The sequence below is a fragment of the Plectrocnemia conspersa genome, unplaced genomic scaffold (genome assembly GCF_051122295.1).
Source record: "Plectrocnemia conspersa isolate PC_06_02 unplaced genomic scaffold, ASM5112229v1 ptg000005l, whole genome shotgun sequence".
In the NCBI taxonomy this organism is placed as follows: domain Eukaryota; kingdom Metazoa; phylum Arthropoda; class Insecta; order Trichoptera; family Polycentropodidae; genus Plectrocnemia; species Plectrocnemia conspersa.
The window spans coordinates 29,860,468-29,885,927 of NW_028277169.1; the positions used below are offsets into that span (position 1 = coordinate 29,860,468).

At 28.6% G+C, this 25,460-nt stretch overlaps 1 protein-coding gene across 2 annotated transcripts; it reads left to right on the top strand.

The window, feature by feature from the left end:
* Positions 1-3,186: 3,186 nt before the first annotated feature.
* Positions 3,187-24,989, top strand: Pu (GTP cyclohydrolase punch). 2 transcript variants are annotated; one of them, XM_088186296.1, is made up of 7 exons: positions 14,420-14,591; positions 15,836-16,100; positions 19,303-19,410; positions 19,677-19,778; positions 22,949-23,114; positions 23,176-23,292; positions 23,365-24,989. In XM_088186296.1, exons 2-7 carry the CDS (start codon positions 15,845-15,847, stop codon positions 23,492-23,494), a joined length of 879 nt encoding a protein of 292 aa, XP_088042422.1. In that variant the 5' UTR covers positions 14,420-14,591; positions 15,836-15,844; the 3' UTR covers positions 23,495-24,989. The 2 variants fall into 2 exon arrangements, with proteins under 2 accessions (XP_088042423.1, XP_088042422.1); XM_088186297.1 differs by lacking the exons at positions 14,420-14,591; positions 15,836-16,100 and adding an exon at positions 3,187-3,334.
* Positions 24,990-25,460: the final 471 nt, after the last annotated feature.

The window sequence follows — 25,460 nt, forward strand, 5'->3', positions numbered from 1 at the left end:
GTGTATAGAACAAGAACGACCATGACTTTAGAAACTGAGTCATTATATTTGTTGGTCACTGAACCAACGATGCATTAAATTCGAGCTGGTCAATACCGCAACTATACAATAAAACATTATCAAAAGTCTTAAATCTAAAGCATAAAATGTATTATACATTCATATCCGCCTGTAATTAATCCAAAAGTAATTAAAACCAACACGCTTGGATAATCTTTGGATTTTGGCCTTACACTGATCAACCCGAATAATAATCACTTTATTTTTACATGTAATTATTAAATATTATATCTAAATAAAATTTATTTTATTTATTGGCGTTATATATTCGAAAAAAACTCGGCCATGAAAAACTCGCCATTTAATGTCACGAAAAAGTTCAAGTTGAAGAAACTTCGTCGTAATTCATTTGACTCTTTATGAAACCTTGAACTGTTGCTGAAATATAAAACACGATCAAATTTTATTACATAAAATAATTCAGTTAAAAACATAGAAGGTCGTCTGAAATGTAGACGGCCTTAAAATATATTAGAAACCCCATATTAACCTTCTTATAACTGATTATTATATTTTTTTAAATATTTTAAAAATAATTTAATTAACTAAATAAAAAACTACATATACCACTTAGTCTTTAAAGTATTAGTATAAAAAAATAGTAATTCGAATTAGTAACATAATTATAAGAACAAGATTGCAAATATATATATATATATATATATCAATTTATAATCTACAATTACACACATTTTAATCTGGTAGTGGAACAATAAATTAATCCTTATTATCAGTTTACATTATTAATGTTTTGCAAAATGACAAAATACACATTATATTTATATGTGTATATTAATATCAAATTTAATAATTTGATATTAAATCATATAAATATACATATATATTAATGGTATTATGGATATAATAGAATTATTGCGTAAGAGTAAATTAAATGATTCCCTAATGGTTATTCCAAATATCAAAGAATCCTTGTATATACATATATTTGTAATAAGTAATGCTTAGAAAATTGGAATTAGTATTTATTTTAATTCCGATTAAGTACCTCAGATTAAGTTTACTAATCACACAGATGATTAATTGAAGTTGAGCCATTATAGTTTGCAATATAAGCTATAAATCGTAACATGAAAGGCCGGACACAAGCACTGTCTTAAATTAAATTTGTTTAATATTTTTATTCAGATTTTCATTTAAGGCAAATAAAAGTCTTTGTATATATATTTTATTGCAAAATTAAAATATGTTTGCCAATATGTGTAAGGTGTCAGTGTCAGGCGGCGGTGTAGAATGCTTAAGAGTACATTCGTATCTAAGTGGTGTAGAAGATCGTCGAGTTAGTAATATGAATTCTTGCTTAAACTTCTTGCAAATCTTTTTATATTATTCCTGCGAGCTTATGAACGCCCAAAAATTTGTATGTTTTATATTTAAGTCATCTACAAAAAAGTCTATGTACACGTACAATGTGGTTTCAACCATCTGCATAATTTTTTATAATTTATAGGCCATTCTAACGTCCATTTCGAATAAAAACATAAATAAACGAAAAGTCTCGAAAGTCGGACAACATACAGTAAAAATAATCTCGTGAGAATTGGAAATATTTCATAGACTACCTAATAGCATTCATAAGTACCGCTGAAAAAAATAATTTTTGTTTGGAAAGGACGCGCGTTATGACGTATATACCCTACGCATAATATTGTTATTCTTTCCTTTGGATATCGATTGTCGGAGTAACAATCTGATCACAAATACAGTTCATGGGTGAATCCAAGAAGCGATGCAATTGTCTCGCAAACATCTTTATCTGCGATTCGATTTTGAGTGTTAATAATTTGTAAACTATTTTTTGTAATTCCCATACCCCTATTAAAACCATTAAAGAAGTATGCATATTAGGCATGAACCCGCCTTTACTTATGAAGCGTTATAAAAAGGGCAGTGGTTGTAAACATTTTAAAAATATTCGTACAAATTAATTTTTTTATAATAAAAAATGCTTCTTCGATTTTAAATTTTTCTCGAATAGCAACACTACATATAAATGATTTTTAAAATTATATATTATTTCACCTTACATTTTTTATTTTAAATCTCCTTATAAAAATAAGAACTGGGAAATCGAACTACTGTAATTTAAATATAAGCTGTACTATATTTCGATTGATTATTATATTATTTACTAATATATATTTATATGAATATTATGTATTATTCAGAAAATAATTATTGTTTATTGAGCTTTATACATTTATCATATTGCTAGAGATGTTGGCCTAAATATACAAATTGTTAGCCAGGAAATTAATATGTGGTCAAAAAATTAAAAGATTGAGAATTAGTACTAAAAAAGTGAAGTGTATAATTTATTACATTGATAAACTTTCATTTTTTTTTGTAACCCTTTGGGGTGTGACTTCGTAGCCAGTGAGACCAACTTATATGGGATGATGCACAACCTTTTAGGTGTGTAGACTATATAATATTTATATATATTATACATTTTTTTGTTTTTAACACCTTTTATGCGCATTTGAAATAATACTATGAGTATTTAAATTAGATTATACGAGTGCATGTTTAAATATTAGCTGTTGTTTTGTTTGTGTTTTAAATAATAGTTATCCTGATGCATTGGAGAAACATGTCAAATAATATTAGATTTCTAATCTAAAAAATACTACTAGGTAATAAAATAAAATATGTATTTTTAAGATAAATTGAATTTTTGCTTTATAAATATGTGTTTACAGATACATTTTATATTTTATAAAACCTGTCATTAACGGGTTGAAAGGGTTCTTCGGCAGATTATCGGCGTTAGTTTTCCATATTTGTGTTTGTGTGTGTTCGCACGTAACATAAAAAATAACACAACCACCTGCACGATCATTTTAATAAATTAAGGTCATTTGACGGATTTATGTCATTATTTAACCGACAGTCGAGCCGAGAGAACCTTGCCGACTATTCTCCGAGAACGCTCTATTACATTCGCTACGAAAGAAAATAGAAAAAACTTTGAAAAAAGTATGATCGAGCATTAAAAAAAACATATAGTGAAATACAACTTAATTTAACCGTTTACATGTTTATTTCTGTATACAATAATATCGAAAATATATTTTTGCAGATTTTCGAAGTGATTTTTACAATTGTGTCAGTGGTCGTTTCTATTGTGTCTACTTCTGTCTACTTTTTATCTCAAAGATGAAGGAAATCAAGAAGAACGGACAAGTGGAGCTGAGTGAAAAGTCTTTGGTTTCATACACTAATGGAAACTCGAAGCAGAACTCGAATAAAAATGGTTAGTGGAAACACTTTTTTCTTTTATAGTATCGATTTTCATGCGTAACGATAGGCGATCGTTTTCTTTTGAGAGACTAGTCGTGCGGGTCAATTTTGACCGCAAAATAGTAAAATGTAATCGAGATGGTATGCTGTAAGTTTTCAACGCTGTAAAACGACACGGTTAGTGGTCGGCGTTGACATTTAATACTTTTAAGAATGTAACTCATTAAATTGAAATGATTTCTTTAGTAAAAAATAATTTACAATTAAAAAAAACACGGTTCAAAAATATGAATTGTTTTAATATAACATATTCTTAAGAATTTAATCTGTCGTACTAAAAAAATATAAATATATAAATTTCGGAAGGATAAAACAATTTAAAGGTCTGAAAAAAGATGTAATAGGAAAAATATAATAATTAAGTTTACATCATAGTCAACTATGTCATTGTTACTCATTCTAATATAAATATTAATGTAAAGACAAACAGTATGTTATATTTTAATATATACATATGTATATCTATATTTATTAATTGTAAATCCTTAGTTGCAAAATTACAGGGTGTAGCCTAATGCGACACAATGGCATAAAGCAATTAAAAACTACTAAGTAAGTAGTGAGACACCAGACTGAAATCAAAGTCTGTAAATCAGTGACATATATTTTATTAATTATTAGCTAATATTACAACTAATAATCGATAAGTGTCACTATGCACACTCTAGCTCGATTTTAAATTAATTATTGATCCATGAGATTAGAAAAATCTAGGAAAACGTAAACTATGGTGTTTGATCGGAATTATAATGATATAATTTTTACTATTTCAGAACTTCCATAGACAAAAATAAAAAATGTATTTAGTAAAACTATTTAAAACAATTAGTTGTTTAGTTTAATAAGATAATTTAAAAACATTTGTAAATTTGTTAGTATACATTTGGTAGTGAGTTAATTTTCCATATTTTTGTTGTTATTTATTTATTATTATTTATAGCAAATTATAGAAAATTATCAACGTTTTATTGCTTTGATTGATTTTACTGTTTTTTGTATAATTAAATTAATATTAAATTTCGTTAATTTATTATACATATTTCTTATATATTTTTCGGCTTTTGTGGATTTTTTATATCAATTCAGAAGCTCTAAATATTTTTTATTTAATTAATATAATATGTATTTTGTTAGATTCGTTTCCGTACTCTTTATTTTTTTTTTAATATTATATAAATATAATGCTTTATATTTATTATTTCTTCAGTTATAAATGTAAATATATAACTATATGGGGTACTGCAAAGCAGTGAAATATCGACCGCCGTACATGTACGGCGATGCCGCTCAAAGGGTTAAATGTTCAGTATTTTAATTTTAGTGATAGTTCAGCATCTTATGTTGTAAAATATGAAGTTAAAAATATCCATTTCAATGAAGAAATTCACTACAAAATAGGTTAAACTTCTTTTGAGTTTGAAGATAAAATACAACCAAACTGAGCATTATTTATTACAACTATAATTTAGAGTAATGTTTTATATGTATCTATCAGAGTAAAAACGATGTATTTTGCTGGAAAGTAACTAATGCCAAATTAAAATTAGCGTATAATTGAATAAGCATATATTTATGTAAAAAATATTTCTGTAGTTTTATAAAAATACTCTTCCATAATTTTTCAACGAGTATGACGTTTGAATTATTTAATCCTGAAATAATTGTCAATTTTTTTAATAAAACGACAAAAAATGTTAATTTTTATTTTAATAATTAAAAATATAAGTTCCTTCTCCAACTTTTTATTCATTTTTTAAATTTCATTAACATAAAATTTTGGAAGCTTTGATTAAAAATATTCTGATAGTCCCGTTTTCACAAGTTCAAGTGCTGCATTGATCGAAATAAATGGTAGTCGGAAGGAGCAAGGTATGGAGAATATGGCGGATGAGATAAAACCTACCAGTCAGTTTCACCACATAGAAACAAATTTATAATGTACCTGACTATATTTAAAAATTCATTGAAAAGTCATGTGAGATATATGTCTATATATATTCTTTCATCTAGAGACTCAAATCCAAATATTTTTGCCTGGTTTTTAACTATTCGTTATTTGAATATTGGTTTAACTATCCATGAAGCGTTCTTTCATATTTTAAATTAGATAAGTTCAACAACGCAGGTAGTCAACTTTATTCCTTTATACACTGCTGCAGTATTTTAGTTTATGTGCTCTTTTTTATGCGAAATTTATTTGCTGATAATAATGTTATTTATGACAGCCATGGACAATTAAATGCATACAAAATAATGATACGTTGTAATTGCCGAAATTACATAAATTACTCATATTTTCAAATAAATTTTATGCAGCTGTGTGCTTTCTCAATGACTGATATTGAATTTTTCTTTTATCTTTTTTAGATCAATACGAATAATGTCATATTATTGTCACATTTTTTAGCAATCCGAGTTGTAGTTGCTGCAACCTACTTCTGACTATAAAGTCCACATCAACAGCAAATAAATGAGGATTTTCAGTAGTAAGAATAATTAAAATTAAAATTTGGACTTATTTGTAGTTTGAAATATTTAATTTATTATATTTATTCTTATTATTTGGAAACTTTGCTTACATCTTTTTGCTTTTTACTTTATATTGAATGACTCATTACGTCCATTATGCTTAGAAAATGTGTATCAGACAATAACCCACGTGTTTTTCATTATGTAACGATTTTCTAAAGCAACGGTTTTGTTATACGATTGAACATATAGATCAATCAGCAGACCAACCTTGACATATGGACCAACCACTCTGACAAATGTGACAGGTAGAATTCCAAGGTCTGATCGGGTCGTTATCTAGTCCATCGCATTTTTCTCCAGCAAGGTGAGGAATCGATCGCTTTTTCCTTCCGTCGGAATTCCGCCGTTCTTCCTGCAAAAACGTCGATTTTACTACAACGCACTATAGGATATCCTTGTTTCTAGGCCGACATGTTGTACGCAGATATGTGGGTAACAAAAAAAATACGCTATGCTAAGATCCTTGAACTTCAAGGACTTTAAAATCGGAATCGAGTGGAGAGTGTGTCGCGCCGATTCGCTAGATATCCTTGGTTTTTGCATGATGAAATTTATGTAAATTGCTTAAATGGTCGGGTAGGTATGATTGTGTTAGGTTGTGCGGAAAATTAGTGATTATCAATTTTAATCATTAAATTATAAGAAAAACTTATCGATCACTCAAATTAAAGTACATTTCAAATTCATACGAATAAATTTGTTGTCCTAGGTCTAGGTCATAGAAAATGATATGAATATGTTAACAAACTCGTGTAATGACATTGGATGATATAATACAGAATCCGGTTTAAATGGCTCAGTTTACTATCAATCGAGAGATAATTTTAATTTGTAATTATTTTAAATCACAACTTATCTAATTTGTAATTAAATTAAAAATTATACTGTTTATCGTAAAACTTATCAAAACTAAAACAGTATTAGATTGGATTATCCAAAATAGTATCCAACCTTAATAAATATAATATTGTATAAATATCTATCTATGATACAGACACTACTTCTTTGAATCACCTATAGCTTACAACTTGGTTAATTAATCACTGCTAGATCCATTGATATTAATTAGTATTATTTTAATGCTCTAGTGTCACAGGCACAATATGGATTTGAAACTAATCCCTAAGTACTTATGATTTATATATGTGTACATTGACATGAAATAAAATCCGCATATTTCGCAAATAAATATATGATATATATAAAGTAAAGAATATCATATGTTATATGCATTAGTGTACAAATCGATGATTCAATGTTTCCCAATCTTTTTGTCATTGTGTCACACTGAAATTTGTTTAGCGAGCCTATGCTATTTCAGTGTAATTTTATCGCCATTTTATTCCACATTCTAGAACAAAAAGATCTTTTTGTGATTTATTAAATTATATAAAAGGTTATCGCATTTTATAATTGAAATAAGACATTGTGTACAAATAAATCTAAAAAAATTCATGACGGCAATATTTTGTTATTTATGTGAAAAACGGTTATTTGCAGATTAGAAAGCATTATTTATTTGGCAATATATTGTTGTTAAGATAATTCGTAAATTTTAGGAATATACAGATAATTTTCCTTATTACACGCGGCTCAACTTTCTCTGTCATTAGCGAAGTGATTACTGGCGGAAGTGAATATAGTAGTGTTCCAGTCTTGAGGAATAGAGGATAATCAGAACAGCGTAGTCCTTACAGACTAATGACACAGAGACTGCGAGTTCGAGCCACGGCAGCTGACTCTAATTTTTATTGATAAATCCACAGATATATTATATATATTATAATTTAATACATAGATTTTCAGACTAAAAAGTCTGGTATTCATTATATTTGATTGACTTAATTAACTAGTTTAAATTTACCCCGCTTAACACATTGGGCTTACGCATGTAAGGTTACAAATCAAACGTAAATTACAGAATAAACAAATAATAATTAATAAATATTTTCGGGATAGATTCGTAATTGTGCTTTTTAGATTTTCTTTGAAGGATAACCCGAGAATTTCTGGTTTATTTTTGAGGGGGGGGGGGGTAAAAGTTCGTTAGTCAGTGTTCGTTTTTTTATATTATGATTTCATTAAGATTCAATCTGTCCCCTTAAATGACGTTTCTGTCCAAATTACTAGAACATCTAGCCAATTAAAACGGAAAGTTAGATGTAATTTCAATACTGAAAAGGTTGCTTATATCTACAGTTTAGATGTACTTTTGTCACAGTTGAATATTGTAGTTTCGGAATTGGGATGACACCATCGATGTAGGCAATTAGAAAGATAAGATAAGATAAGCAGTTGTACGCAAAACTATGCCAATTACGCAAAAAATCTGAAAATTTTCAGCACGTCATGAAACGCGAATTTCCTAATAGCAAAACGTTACTATACATACACACATTATCAGTGAAAGTGGTCGTAATGAGACAACGTCGAACAAACAGACCGGTTTTTCACAGTGACAAAGACATTCCGCCAAAGATCGATACGATAAATCTTTCGCGTTTCCTGCTGTGCAGTGCTGGGTGCTGCTGGACCAATAACCGGACCCGGCTAGCCGTGACCTTGGATTTGTTTTATTTTGCAAGATAATGACAGTGTCACGTACACATTGAAAATCATTAATGTACAGGGTATGCCAGAAAAAGTACCGTTTTAAGACATACTATATGCCGTTTTGCTGCTAATTTCCTGATTGGCGACTATCCGCTGACTTTCAGTATTGACTCATTTTTGGAAAATATTTAAAAGTCTATTTATTCCAGCGGTGTTACATTACAGAGTTCTATCATATATTATATTAAGCGCAGACCAGCAAATAATCATAAAAAAATCTTTTGTGCTTCATATTTGTCCAATCATTGTCATAAAAAATAATCTTTTTTTCGCACGTTACAAATCAGAAATGGTTCGTTTCTATTGCTCAAAGTAAAAGTAGAAGAGCTGATTTTTGTTTTACATGCAGTTCTTGCGGTACCGATTTGTCACGTGTTTTTAATCTCCTTAGCCGTTTGAAGTGATACAGAACTAAAGCTTTACTTGTATGAAAGCTCTTGAATTGTTGTATGTGGTTTTGATTCAACTAATATTTTATTGTATACTTTAAATCAATATTAATTATAATAATTTAAAATTTTATGCCTGCACTACACTCTCTGCAAGTTGGCCAAAGTTAGTCAAGAACAGAAAATATAGTGGGTTAGTTCGGTTCTGCCCGCTCTAAAATCTCTCGGAAGTTGTCCGAGGTTACCGAGAACGGGAGCTTCGAGCGCTTCCGAACATTGTCGGCAAAAGGACCGGAGTCAAAGGGACCGAAGTCGGAGCTGCTCTTTCGAGCGCGAACGGTGAGATACTTCCCCTTTTGCTCTCTCGCGTGTTAAGTGAGGAGAGTGAGAGAGATAATGATATGGTGTTTCGCAAACTGAGATAGAACGAGTATCTCGGTTCAATTTCAGTATGCGCGTAGGCGTCCTATGGTCAACACGCATGTCGAGCGCTGCATCGTGGTCACGTGGTCAATTATAATACCACATGCTTATCGGGGACTTCAACAGACTCTTACTGACATCTTTGAATATTTTAGGGCACCAAAAGGGATTAAGTATATTTTTGATAGTATATTCTTCTAATCGTAATTATATTTTTTTTATTAAAAAAATAATTAGTGGTACTTGCTTTTTTAAAAAAAATCGTTTCGAATATCCTTATGTATTTTCCTAGATCGGTTTATATAAATGTCACACCATAACGAATTCTTATTTAGAATCGATGGCGACAAATTCTAGGATAGTCACAGATGTAGTGTTCATATTCTGAAGTATCATTTTTATGCCTTATGGCATTTAGCAAAAGGCAACAAAGATTTTGCTTAAATTGAATATTTACGACCGAAAACTTTTCACTGATTTTGTATTGGTAAGTGCCCACTCAAACTTTTATAATTATCAGTAGCGTAATTTTAATAATATGATAATTTAAAAATTGCGATTATTTGGCACATTTTTTGATCGCCCGCAAATATACCGGCTGTACGTGACAGAAGCCGCCATCCAGACGTCATTCACGTCCGGACGGCATATGAAATTTGCGACAGTGTGGTCGCTTACTCGAAGTCGTAGGTCTCGGCCGACTTCAGTTGTAACTTCGGTTCGGACAACTTCCAGAGAGTGTAGTGCAGGCATTAAGCATACGCTTGTTATATTTTTGTGGCAAATTTCTTTCTCATCAAGTTTATTTTAAAGAAAATATTGATACACCTCACACTAAAAAAATGAGGTACTATAATATAAATATAGAAATAATATTTTAGATTTTATTTTGATTTTTGCACCATCATTACCGATTTTATGATTTTATATATTTAATAAAAAATATCAAAGGATGATTTTAAGATTCTCTGCAATATGTTATTTTATTCTAAATCTACTAAAAATAATGTTAGCAATAAACTCATTACAGCAGCCAACTTTATACATAACTTTAATGGCAATCAAGTAAAAATGCATACATATAATGACTGTGCATACTATTCAAAATTAAAGATTATTGATACAAAGTAATTTATCAATTAATTACTTTCAATTTTAATTTATATTGTATTATAGAAAGCACCGTAAAATTATTATATCTATCGCTATTTGTTGACAAAGAGGAAAAATTAACATCCGTTTTATTTTTGCAAGCCCTGTACAATACCTAGTTAATCCGGTAACATTATTATATGGTCAATGGCCAAACATTGCGAAAAAAAACCATAAACAACACTCTCGTTCTCGTTTCATGGTTGCAAAGTGGCGGTGATGGCCGTTCTGCCAGCCATTGCATCATTCCGCTAGATATCTATCTTACATTTATTTCCTATATCAAATACGTGGATCCGTTTTGTTCGGTTTTTAAGGCAATTTATGAAATTGTCGACAGTTGCGCAAGTGTTGCGGTTTCGTCAGTAGAAAATTGTTGGCGATGAGTATCTACTTGACCCTAGAGCCTAGATCGATCTGCGTATCGCTTGATTGATACTTGCGGTGAATCAATTGTCGCTGTGGTTCTGTAATGTCCAATATTTTCACTGGATGAAACGTGATTACAATATAATACATTGTAAACGAGCAGCTCTCAAAATTGTGATGTTTATTATTTTACTCAACATTAGAACATCCCCGAATTAATTAAATACTGCTTTTTTATTCTTAATAAATGCTAGGATTTTCCCAATAGATTAGTCATTATGGTTTTGGTAAACTTATAACCGGTAACTTTTTTTATTTTTTTGGAACTCTAATAGACTATAATAATTGTGTTGTGAACAGTCATCGGTGAAACCACACAATTAATGACTTATTTTGGTTTATCTTTATGAGTAATGCAAATATATTTTTCGTATATACGTTATTAAAATTCGCTTAAAAACTTATACATATATAAATTTATTTCAACTATTGAAGTATATGACAATGACAGCGTATGTTAAAATACTTAAAGCTTAACTATAGAAATTTTCCCGTGTAACCTTTTTTCTTTGGAACGAGCAGCAATAACCTTATATTCAAGGTTTATGTACTGAAAGGTTTGATACTATATAATTATGATACAATAGAATTATGTGTTTAATAAATCATTTTATTAACTCATATTAAAATTATCATTTTCTTATACATATATTACTGTCAATTTACATGCTCACTCAATATATTTTATATTAAAGTCAGCTGAAAGTGTTTATGTGCTAAGCAACTGAGGTAAATTTTAGTTCTGTTGTTTAAATTTGTGCGTAAATGCAAAAAGCTTAATTACCAAATAAGTTCATTAATGGTATTTTTTTAAAGACTTTATAGTAACATAGGTTAGAGAAAAATCTTTTTATAAAACAAAGGGCCGCAATTTGCCATATATAAATAAATCACAGCAATTGGACCAGCTCCTCTAATCTATGACCGAAGCCATCTTTGCTAAAAATCTAGTTTTTTTATTAAAAAAATATTTTTAATTTAATTATGCAAGCATATTTTTTAATAATATGCCAAAAAATATATAAACCCTTCTTTAAAATAATAAGACATAATTTTGATATATGGCAACCCTTGTTTTAGCCGGAATATGAACTTATTTAAAAATAAATGATGAAAATTAATATATTACTTATTAAGGCGTATTATGTTAAACGACTCGGTTTTAAATAAATCAGACATAGGTGGCAAATATCCGCGTTTATAAACGCGGATATTTACCACCTATATAAAGTCCGTTTTCATCTCGATTTTATGTATGAAAAGAGTCTATCGATAAACATGATTAATTATGCGTAAGGTTTCCAAGCCATACAAGAGATTGACAATTAATTAAGTTTCTATCGAGCAAACTATATATTACAATACAATATATATTGCATCACATGTGCGATAAACGAAACGCGTCGAAAAGCATTAAACAAATCGTCATGATTTAATACGTCACTCATGACGTTTTCAAATTTGGTCTTAACGCCAAAATTTTCGGCCAATAATTTTACAGTTACGACTGAGCATATATTTTTTAATATAATTAAGAACATGACATAAACTTGATATAAATTGCTTTTCTTAATAATTAAAAAGGTAATTAATTAAAATAATTATTATGCGCATATAAACGGAAATATGCTTATGATACGTCTAGAATACGCGATGTCACATGCCAGACACAGACATTTAATAGTCTTAAAATTGGTCTTAACGTCGTAACTTGCGAGCAGTAATTTTATATTTTTTAATTATAAATTAGAATAAAAACATAATGCATGATTAAAATAAAATTTAAGCACGCTCACAAAGCTTAACGTCTGCTTTCATGTAAAAGAAAATTACTTTTCGCTCACAGCGTGGAGCTTATGCATTTTTCATTCACACGTAATGTAAACATCTCTTTTCCCTTTCATATCTGAGGGTCGTGTGCTTTCCGTTTCTCTCTGCGCTGCGCAGTGTTCGTAAACGCATGCGAAGCGGCTCTCAAACATTACGCATCAGGGGTGACTAAATATTCAACAGGTTGACGGAGCAAATTTACTTTACTGTATAAGAAACACAACCATTAAAATAATGTATATTAAAAAAAAGATGATGTAATTTTAACAACGCTTGGATAATACGTTTATGATTGGATATCTTTTTGTATTTTTTACATACTATATACAATACTATTTTTATATATGTAATAAAAAACGTTTTTGTTTAAATATTATGTAAGTATATACTGCATATAACTATACAGAATAAATATCTATTACAAAAATAAAATATAATCATTCTAAATTAAAAACATATAATTATAGTGCTGTTAAAATATTATTTTACTACACTTTATTTTATTTGTGCAATTATACAAAATATGCGCTCAATATTTTAATTAAGTATCTCGCACCTAAAATAGTTTTAGAACAAATTATATCAATTCTTTTCTCCTAAATTTTGTTGTAGAAATATGCATTGTCCTTAGTACTGGTTTTGGATAGTTTTATAAAAACATTAAATCTATTTTATAAAATACATTTTTAAAGCTTAAGCAAATGAAATAAAGGTCAATTTAGGACTAATATAGTAATTGCCTAGCTCCGCCTTCTGCACATTCCTTGGTGAAAGCGTTTACTTTACAGGTAGCCATTTGTGGGTTTTGGTTTTAAGCGTGACTCTCGAAGTTCATAAATAAAAGTTGATTTTTGTATTATTGTAATTTACGATAATGGATTGATGAGACTTAAAGTGTATGACTATTGTAAGCAAATTCTTACGTGCTCCTAAATAACAATTCCACTCATGTTTTGTTTATCCATGCACATTTGTTATATTAGTCAGATTCTACATTTAAATATATATTTGTATGGGATTTTACCCTATTAACAATATTTTTCAAATTTCCATTGATTTCCAATGTTTTATTTGTATTACTATGTTCATTTTGACAAAACTTATTTGTGACTTATAATTTTGATAAAATTTCAGTTAATTTATTTATCCATTTGATAATTTCAAATTATGGTAATCATAATCTAATAGATTACCTCATTGCATCATGACTTCTTAAGCTAAGAGCAACTCAATGTGATATAAAATCAGTTTATAAAATTCAAAAACAAAAACTAGTAAAGTGCATTTATAATATCATGCAAAACGAGAAGGGCAAAAGGCACATATATTTTTACTAATAAATTCAGACAAGCTTTGTCGAAGACTTTATCAAAATCAGTGTATACAATGTCTACTTGTATTCCAGGACAGTATAACAAACAAGACGAAAATCATGCAATTTTCAAATAATTTAGCAAGAAAACACTGCAATATTTATTATATACTTTCTCTAATAGGTATATTTCTGATAATTATATTTCCCACATATCCGGTGTAGCAGGATAAAATAAACATATTAAAAAGTCATAATACTAGGAAAAACGATAGTATGAAAATGGCCGCGGCCCATCTGTTGGAAAGCTCTGCTGCCGTTCGTATATAAAGAGCGAGAGCGGCGTCTTTCCGTCTCTGTCGCACCCGATCGAACCTCAGGCTGGGTCAGTTTAGTTGATTTGTGTTTGCCGCCGCGGCGAACTGTGCGTTCTCGCCATTACGCACATTTTCGTTTCGCATTTTACGTACGCACTTGATTTTTCATCCCCGACGAGTTGGTCCAAGCCGGACCGATTTCGGCCATAAACAGTAAGTCGCACGTCAGCCAAAATAATTGTTCGGGGTCAATTAATTAATCGATTTTACGCAAAAATAATTTTTCAATTAACCATAATTATTATCAATAATATCGTATATTAATAATAATAATATGTTATTCGCGTATTTTTGTCGTATTTATTTTTATTAAAAGATATTTTTTATTGTTTATGGTCGCACTTTTGTGTTTTATGGCATTGAAAATGAAAAGTATTTTAGCACTTGAATTAAAAAAAGTGAAATGTGTCTAATTTATATTGCTAGATTTATCCGCTGGCGGCGCTGATTACTTCCGTTTTTTTTTTCGAAATAGCGCACTATTAATTGAAGGTTTTGCAATTTATCGCATTAACATCCGAATACGATTTCTATGCATTTATGCACAAATAATTGAACAATAAAATTTTCATTGTACTATGTTACAAGTTGTCCTAATTATTTTATACTGATACACCAAACTCTTTTCAAAAATAAATATCTGACTTAAATTAGCAAGTCAGTCAGATTCGCCATCTTGTTTAAAAATGTCACTATTCTAAAAAATAGATAGTTTGTTATTGTGTTAAAATTGTTAAAACTGGATTCTGCACTGTTAATGTGTTACCATAAATCTGCATACATATTGATTTTATCTGTCCCAGAGTAGTCCTATATTAATGTATTTTTTTCCTAATTACTCACAAGTTTATTCTGATATTTTATAATAATATATAACACATTTTCGAATACATTGCAATATGAATGCTCTCGATCTTTGTTACCAATTTTATTATTTAAGTTGTAGGTTAAATGTTAATAAAATGCTCATTGAATATTTTTTCTATTTGCATCGTGCATTTAATGATATTGATTTTTTTTTATGTATGTGTAAAAAAATAATAATGGACTGCTTGTATATCGTCGTTAAAGTAGCAAAATCTGGTTCGGTTAGGACTCTGGTTATCCTTGTGTCGGATAAACGCACTCTCGCGCATAATTTCAGCAATTATTACAATTATAAAATTCTCGAATAAATATTCCATATAATACAAACAACCGGAGTGTCTTTATCTCGCGCGTTAAACTCCAGCAAAGTCGTAAAATATTTATAGACATTTTGACCTCTCAATTCTTGGTCAAAAACAAGACACATTTTCACACAAAAAATTTGACCCTTTGAAAAATTGTCGTAATTAAACTCACAGATAAAAGTGTATTCAGTTTATCACAGAAGAGCGGTTTATATTGTATTGTAGATATCGATCATGAACGGGATTCAGGAAAAGTCTTTAGAGAACGGCCACGGCGAATTGGCGAACGGATGCAAAAGCAAGTCGTTCGACGCTGAAATTTCTGCCGGTAGTTGTGTGAAGAAGGTGCCTCCGTTTCTGTCGGAGACTGGAGAAGAGTCTGTGCCGAAAAAGATACAGCTTCCACCCTTGAGGAGCGTGTCTTGGCCGGCGGAGTCCGACTTGGAAGTGCCAGGAACGCCCAAGACTCCCAGAACTTCCACCACGCCAGGTAAACTTAAATGGAAAACGATCGATTGAACCTTCAAAGTCTGACTGCAATGACCAAGATCTCATTCTGTCAATTCATTGATGTAATATGCTAAGGTGAAATGATGAATGTCATGCATTTTAAATGACCCTTTAACATTCAAAATGCTTCTATCAGATGTTCTTTATAAATTTGTTTTGTGTTAATGGATTTTTATAAAGTGTATAATAATAAACTTATATTTCAAATCATTGGAAATATAAATTAGTAGTGTAAGTAGGGGACTGGAATCTGAAAGATCTGGATTTAAATCCCATTTGGATCCTAAATAGGGCTTTTATCTACGTATAAACGAAAACTTTAATTTCACTCAAGGATGGCATTTAAAGGGGGGGGGGGCAGGTGAAGGAGCTTGCCCCCCTTGAATTTGACCAAAAAATGACATTTAATGAAACACTAAATTTTAGTGAAAAAATTCAACTTCCCCTCCCCCCTCAGAAAAAGCTGATTCTAAACCATAAATTCTCGGCTTATCACTCAAAGAAAATTTAAAAAACGGACTCGAATCCTTCATGAAAATATTTTTAAAATATAAATGTCATTTCAGTGAAATCATATCGGTAGATGTATATTCTTACCAGTGAAAATATTATATTTATCTGGCATGTGCTAGTAGAAATATATGATTTAAACTTTTTCATATATTTATATACTTATCCTTATTTATTTTCATGAGATGTATTAATGTTACTCTGAATGTGTATTTATTATTTAATATAACTTGTATTTTCACTAGTGAAATCCAAATACATGTTCACCAGTATATGTATATTTATACATGCTGATCAAAATGTCTATGATGCTCAATTTGACTGTCGCAAAACGTGCATTTTCTGTTCAAACCCGAAACCAAACCAAATCCAAAATATAAATTAAACAAACTCAACTCTTAGGGGAAAATAAGCGGAAGAAAAATTATAGATAGAAGTTACATCTCGGATATTGCTCCATATTTTTAAAATTATGATACAATATTACTACGAAATTATGATATAAGAATATTGGTCAAAGTATATTCAAACCGAATTATGGTCAATAGGCGACGGCGTTGACACGATTTTATCGCTTTTGTCGTGAATATTTGACTTCTGAGAAGTGATAATTGTTTTTTGCGCTCTCCTATTGGGCAAAATTCGATTTAGAAGTGCTTCATTCAATCGACTCTTAGTTATTGTAAGCTGTAATATTGTTTAAAAAAATACTTAATATTCACTGCGACGGCGTTGACACGATTTTATTGCTTTTGACGTGGATTTTTGACTTCTGAGAAGGGATAATTGTTTTTTTTTGCGTTCTCCTATTGGGCCAAATTCAGTTCAGATGTGCTTCATTGGATTCTCACTTATTGTAAGTAGTAATATTGCAATAAAAAGTCTAAATATGAACGCATCCCCACTTGAATTTGACCGTTAGATTAGGTTAGGTTAAATATGCATATGAAACAAGAGTAAAATTGTAAATATTTTCAAGCATGAAATATATAGAAGCGACTTTTTGCAGCAAACCTTATTTATGTCATTGATCTTATGAACAGGCCAAAAGTTGCAAAATAGTTTCGTGATCTTAAAATAGACAGAAGTGAAATTTGAGACGAAGAAAACAATAGAAGGCTATCTGTTCTCACTGATAATCTCATCTAAAAATTATTTTTGAATAGTGACAAAAATATTTTGAACTGTTCTTTAAAAAATAGCTACTAAACGGTTTGTCTATTGGAAGCTCTATTTTAGGTTAAATTAAATATGCATATAAAATAAAAGTAAAATTGTATTTTTTTTTATTTACATAAGATATTTTGGAAGTATAGAAGACTTATAGATTCAGAGGTGACTTTTTACAGCAAAAAAAAACTTGATTATGTTTATGTTAATCATATTAACAATAGGCAAAATAGTGTTGTAAACTTTTAAATAAAAATAACGTTAAAGCTCATCCAAAAATGAACAAAAACTTATTTTGATGAGCGTTTAACGATCGATGAACTTTTTTTAGAACAGAACTTTCTAAAATATAAGTATATTAGAAGCTTTGCATTAGGTGCAGATAAATAAATTAAAAAAATATTTCTATAGCTTTGTAATAAATAACTCGTCTTCCTGTTTTTCAAATATATGTATTTTAAGTACAAAATAGCGTTTACAATGACTGGTATTGTAACAAAACTGTAAAATAGCAGCGACTGCTTGGTACACAAACTATGTTAATAGATTATAGGTACATAGCCTTTGTTCTAACATTTTCTTATTTACATTGCGATTTTTAGAATCTTGTCATGGTGAGTTTCGCAAACTAGTTAAGATCAATAACACTAAATCGCTCAATAAAATTGCACATAGTTCAATGCTATTTTTATAAATATAAACACAATCGGACATCAGACGAGAAGTTGTTTCTTTCGCCTGAGGCGATAAGGAGCTAAATATCGTGAGTCATAAATTAATGCGTTTATGTTGTTTGTAAACACAGACATACACATATCACTTATCTATAAATCGGATTTAAAAATAATATAATATGTATGTATATGCAAAAAAAAAGTATTTATCTTCACAAGTTTATTTTAATGTGGGATACTTAATTATGTTTTAATATTTTGCCAAAAAAGTGACTTATATATCGTTGAAGTTATGCGTTACAATATTAATATTATGTAAAATATTAAAAAATAACCTTATGATGTGATTATGCTAAAAATATATTTTTCAAAGATTCATAATCATAGCATTGGTCTATAATTACAATTATATGTACATGTACAATTAAATTATTTGTTACGAAATAAGATTTAAAGGCTTATCGTGCAAATAAAACATCAACACATCTATGTTTATTATATTATAGTTTAATAACTAAAATAAATCGCTAATAAAATATGGTTTGTCGTGGCGAGATTAAATCTTACTGTGTGTCACGACTTGGTTATTAAAAATGTTAATATAATTATTTATCATAAAATATTTAACAATATGGAGTGTACGCTTGAGTTACCTTGGCATTGGTTAGAATTAATTATTATAAATTGATAATAATATATGATTTAATTAATTTAAATCGAAATATCCTGTTCCGCAAGATTGCTAGATGTTTCATAATATACATCAAGGTTACACTATTACTTTAAAATTAAAATACAGTTAATTTAATGATGATATTTTTTTTTTAGGTCATGAAAAATGTACTTTTCATCACGATCTCGAATTAGACCACAGACCTCCGACTAGAGAGGCACTCCTTCCAGATATGACAAGATCCTATCGTCTTTTATTGTCAGGTATTATTTTTTAAATTTATTTTTATGCGTATTTTATATTGAGATTATTATGAAAATTAAATATTTTCTAATATGATTTATTATACTTGTGAGCAATTAAAATATACTTATGGCATATGCCTTGATATTTATTATACTTTGTTTTAATGTTCAATTTAATTTAGTTAACCTGAATAGTTATATATAAAGTAACAATAACGTTACACAAGTGAGATAATAATTTATATATGTTCTGCTATATAATTGCATCATATTATTTTTTGTAGGTTTAGGAGAAGATCCTGACAGACAAGGGCTTTTGAAAACTCCGGAAAGAGCTGCAAAAGCTATGCTTTTCTTCACCAAAGGATACGATCAAAGCCTAGAAGGTATACATTTAATCAAACTATTTTTTTAATATAAATTAGCGCAATGCAAACGCTTGTTTTTTCGTTTACCATTTTGTTAACTTAATTTCACGCATGCTCTCGGAAGAACTAAACGATATGGCGAAAGACCAAGTCAAAGGTTCGACATTTCCCTTAGCTTAATTTATTTTATTTAATTATTTAATAAATAATATTACATGTATGTACTATGTGATTGAGTATGAAAGTGTAGTAATAGCTGGAACACATAAATGCACTTCCTTTTAGACCCACTATATGTAGGAGCAATGCAATTAATTTTATGTGCTTTCATACTGAAAGCCTGAAACTTTGAGCTTTGGGTTAAATATGGCCTTAAAAAAATACTTATTGCTTCAAAGTTTTTATATCTTACCGTATTATTCGAAGTGAATTAGGTCTACCGATTTTGTACATACGGCTTAGAGCCTTGATATATTGGTTTTTCTTTTGTAAGACGTTTTATTCATCTTGCAAACCTGCGAAAAGTCACGTAAACCAATTTATTCTGTAATAGATATGATACGGTTGGAATAAAACAATATAGAGGCAAAAATAATGAGCTCACATTATTTATTGCATCTATAAATTAAGCAACAGTATTTTTCTTATTATCAGTTAATATAAAATTGTAAATTAAATTCGAAATTACTTAAAATTAATGAGCTTATTAAAATAAGTGTTTTATTGGTGTTTAAAAACATATATTATATATGATTATTTTTTTCACACACGATTTATTCACCCATTAATGGCCTCTGTATTATTATCGACTTTTATGCAGTTTTAATACTAGACTAACTCTAATGTCACTAGGATTTCTTTAATGGTATGTAATATTTCTATTTTTAATGTATAAAACTTCTTACATTTCTAATATTAAAAAGTTTCTGTACTATACATATATTATATACATAATATTCAAGTATCAGTACTGTGTAATATTGCGATATAATACAATATGTGAACTATTTTAATCTAAATATAAAACAATAAAACTAAACATTATGTTAAATACCTTTGATGTTAACAAAATTTTTATTCAGTATTCCAGTTAATAAAGAGCAATATGCAACACAAAATATTATTTATTCATAGCTACAATAATAAAATAGCTTACATTTTACTGTATGGTATATTATTTCATTGCACAACAAATTAATTATACAAATATTTTTTGCAAGAAACTTTGACAAATGGTGAACAGATTTATTTCTATCAATTAGTATGGGTAATCATCGCTCCCCAAAACACGCTATTTTATTCCATCGCATGTATATTTCTGGTGGTAATCCGTAAATGAGTATTATCCGACTTCTGAATAAATAAAAAAAAATATTTGTCTTAAACATAGAAATGCCATAAAATTTCACAACTGCGCGTTTAAATAAGCACAATTATATTGTTCAGTGACAAATGGGTTTATAAATATTGACTACAAAGTCCATTATAATGCTTTCGAAAATCTTTACGTTTTGTTTAAATGGCTATTTTTTTGAAGATTGATTCATAAAGTTCCTTTACATAAATAATGCTTTTTAACGCGAAATTATTTACAGTTCACACTTATAAATATGATTTATATTTAATTTTTACAAATCAATGTATAGATTTTTTTACAAAGCAATATATAAGAAAAGTCTATTATTTATTGGGAAACCTGCAAATCATACTGGTACAGCGCTAGTGAACCCTTTTATATATTTTCTGCGAGCAGCTTTGACAAATAGTGCACGAGTTTATTTGAACCAACTTTTGTGTAATTCATAAATTAATATTTTACCTGGCTATAAGGGCAAAATTAAGGTTCAAGTAAGAGGATAGAAGTATGTATTGAGTATGGCGATGCCATATAGTTTTTTAGACGTACGTTTGGATGAGCATATTAAACACGGAATAGCATAGTCTGTAACGCCTCAGAGTAATAACTCTGATGTTGCGGGTTCTAATCTCGGCAGCGGCGCTCGAATTTTTATTTTATTTTATAAAAAACTGGCTCCAGCTTCAGTGACATATATTGATTATAAATTATGTAACAAATAAAAATTTATAATTAATAATATAGATGTCACCGATTCCGTGGTTAATACTCACTTGTATATATTCCTTATATCTGATTAACTTACTCAGTTAGTACAGATTTACCCAGTTGTAACGCATTGGGATTACGCCTGAAGATTTATTAAAAAATATATTAAAATATAGTTCAGTATTGATGAATAGTTATAAAAATATTAACTACAATGATCAATGTTTACGTTTCGTGTAGAAGTCCTATGTTTATATTTTAAAAAGTATGTGGCGATTTCTACTTCTGTGGGTTTTGGTATATCACATTTTGTTAAAATGTCAATTTTTCTCGAGGGTTGATTCTTTGTGTGACTTTATTTAAATGACACTTTAAAAGTCAGAAACCACTATTAAAATAATTATATGTGACTCTTTCATTTCATATCTAGCAACACATATTATAATTATGTAACTAGCTATTTATTGAAATTACTGACTGTTTTATTAGATATATAATATAACTAAATGCAAACGAAAATACTGACAAAAAAAGCATAAAATCAATTCTTTCCTAAATAAACATGGGTTTCAGCTAAATGAAACACTTATATACATGTACATAATATATATTATTATTATCCCTTAATATATAAAATAATTTTGTTTTTACTACTTCTTCCGAATTTCAAGCATGTTTGTCATAAGTATTAGTTATACATATTGTAGCTTAGTAAAAATTATACTGTAAATAGTATTATGTAGGGATTGCAATAAATATATTCTAATCGCGTTACTTTAATATATAAATTATATACGTATAATAAAATGATAAAAATAAATGAATTTCATACGACATTTTATAGTAAGTACATGTACGGTAAGATACATTCCCTTTCGCTCGCTCGTGTTTTAAGTGACGAGAGTGAGTGAGAGATGGTGTGCGTTACATGCGGTCTGCACGCCCACTTCTCATTTACTCCGGTCACTTAACGCACGAGCGAGCGAAAGGGAATGTTTCTCACCGTACGAGCCTGATAAATACACAAATAATAATAAATTTTACTTTAAAAATAATTTAAAGTTTTATGTATCTAAAAGAAAATATTTTATATTAATTCATAAATTACACTATCAACTTTCAGATCTTCTCAATGAGGCTATTTTCGATGAAGATCACGATGAGATGGTCGTCGTGAAAGACATAGAAATGTTCTCTATGTGTGAACACCACTTAGTCCCATTCTATGGGAAAGTATCCATTGGTTATCTTCCGTGTAAGAAAATTTTGGGTCTGAGCAAGCTTGCAAGGTACTTTTTTCAATAAAAATGAATCTAATATATTTTTTCTAAACTTAATTTTTTTTCATAGAATTGTGGAGATGTTCTCTCGTCGACTCCAAGTACAAGAAAGATTGACAAAGCAAATAGCTATTGCTGTAACCAAAGCTGTTCAACCAGCTGGAGTTGCTGTGGTAGTTGAAGGAGTGTAAGATTTTCCCTAATGTATGAAAGCTTTGATTGATGTGAAAAAATTAAATCATATATAATATTCTTTCAGGCACATGTGTATGGTGATGCGTGGAGTTCAGAAGATCAATAGCAAAACTGTAACTTCTACAATGTTGGGAGTATTCCGCGATGATCCTAAGACTCGAGAAGAATTCCTCAACCTCGTTCACTCTAAATAAACCCCTACCGATGATCAAATTCCTATTGATTATTATTGTTTATGTTAACTTCAATAATTAAACTTATTTATTTATTAATTAATTACGTATATTAAGTTTCGGTCTTTAAAGCATTTTAGAAGATGTACCAAAATTTTAACGTTGATCGTTAGCTTTATCCTAAGTAAAATTGATTTGTCTATTAGTTTTCATTACTTATACAATGGCTGCTATGAGTAATGATAAACTTAAGACAAAATTATGATAAATATATACACATATAATTTTGATATAATATTATATTATTTTTTTATATAAAATGTTGCCACATATATTTATTATTGTATATTTATAAGATGGATTTATAAAATCTATATTTTGTGTTATGGGCTGAGACTTTATTTTTGAACGTTTCGGTCTGACTTTTGAGCTAACTTTGGCTTTGCCTTAATAATTTGAGATGGGACGTAAATTTTACGAATTGTTGGAAACTTTTGATAAATTGAATTTAAAAAATTCACAAGAGCTTATTTCCATCTTCTATGTTAAAGTAAAACAAGTATAATACATTAATAAAACACCATATATTACAGCCAATGACCAAAATTAATATATAATACATAAATGAGAACAGTGAATATTTTCTTGAATAATAAATCAGCAGAATTTAATCTGTAATAAATAATGTCCATTTCACAAACATTAAACACATTTCTTTAATTAAACATACTATATTTTATTTAAGTTTGGAGTACAATATTAACTATCATAAGATCTCTTTTATTTTAGATGTATTAAAAAATATATAAGTTCAATTAATATTTATATTATATTATTTCTACTAGGATAATCATATATAATAACTTAATCATAATTCAGTTTCATATCCTTCTTTTCAGTATTATATTTTGTTGTTGTAGCATTTTATATTATTAATATTCAACATTTTTTTATTAAACTGGTTCTATATTTAATTATCCTAGTACATATATTTATTTACATGTATATTGTATATGTTTTTATGAAACTCTAAAATGTACACAAACAATGATTGGTCATACATTATCAAATTAAATGCTTAGCATTGACGTCAAAGACAAATTAAAAATATCTTTCTATATTTTGTATATGGGAGGTTAACAATAAGATATGATTATATAACAAGATTAAAAAAATCAAAAAAATTGCACCTTTGATATTGAAAATTTTGGCTGAAATATTAAAAGTGTAATTTTAATTATAATTATAATATTGGATTAATAATGTTTTTAATAACATTTAAGATACTTTTTAAATGGCGGAGAGTATCTTGAATGTTTGAGAAGTATCTCAATTAAAAAAAATCTTCCAATACCTCTCTTATACTAAATTGGCAAGAGGTAATTAATATTATATCCGATAAAGACAATTGGAGATGTGTTTATGAAACAAATGGCTGATCTCTCGATTGTGCTTTTATCGATTTACAATATTTATATGTCTTCCTATTTTAATTAAATTTTATTTGTTATATTTTTATTTAAATTGTATTATAATTCCATTTGTAAACTAAAAATATTTTTGATATAATTATTCCGTTAAAAAATGTACTATGTTTTGGTTTTAAATTAATAATTTGTCTTAAATTATATTGTATTATTATAATTATTATATGAATAAATATTTTATATTTTTATTTAAATAAATTATTCATTATTCTTAGCCAAGACTTATACCTAATATTTTCTCAAACCAGATGGTTTTAGTATTATTTGCCGACAATAGATAGAGCTAGTAAATATTTTATTTTTTATATACATAATCATTAAAAAAATAAATAAATTTTATTTAAAAGAATAAAAATAATAATATATTATTGTATGTTGTACTGTTTACTTTATTAATTTAAACAAATATATCAATAAATATTTAAAAAAATAAACGTAAAAAGCATTGTAACAGCAATAACAATAAATATTTTAAAGATTAAATATAAAAAGCTTTGTAG

Coding starts and splice junctions, on each gene's coding strand:
- Pu (XM_088186296.1), top strand. CDS start 15,845: ATGAACGGGATTCAGGAAAAGTCTTTAGAGAACGGCCACGGCGAATTG. Junction 16,101..19,302: donor CAGAACTTCCACCACGCCAG/GTAAACTTAAAT, acceptor TTTTTTTTTTAG/GTCATGAAAAATGTACTTTT. Junction 19,779..22,948: donor ATACGATCAAAGCCTAGAAG/GTATACATTTAA, acceptor ATCAACTTTCAG/ATCTTCTCAATGAGGCTATT.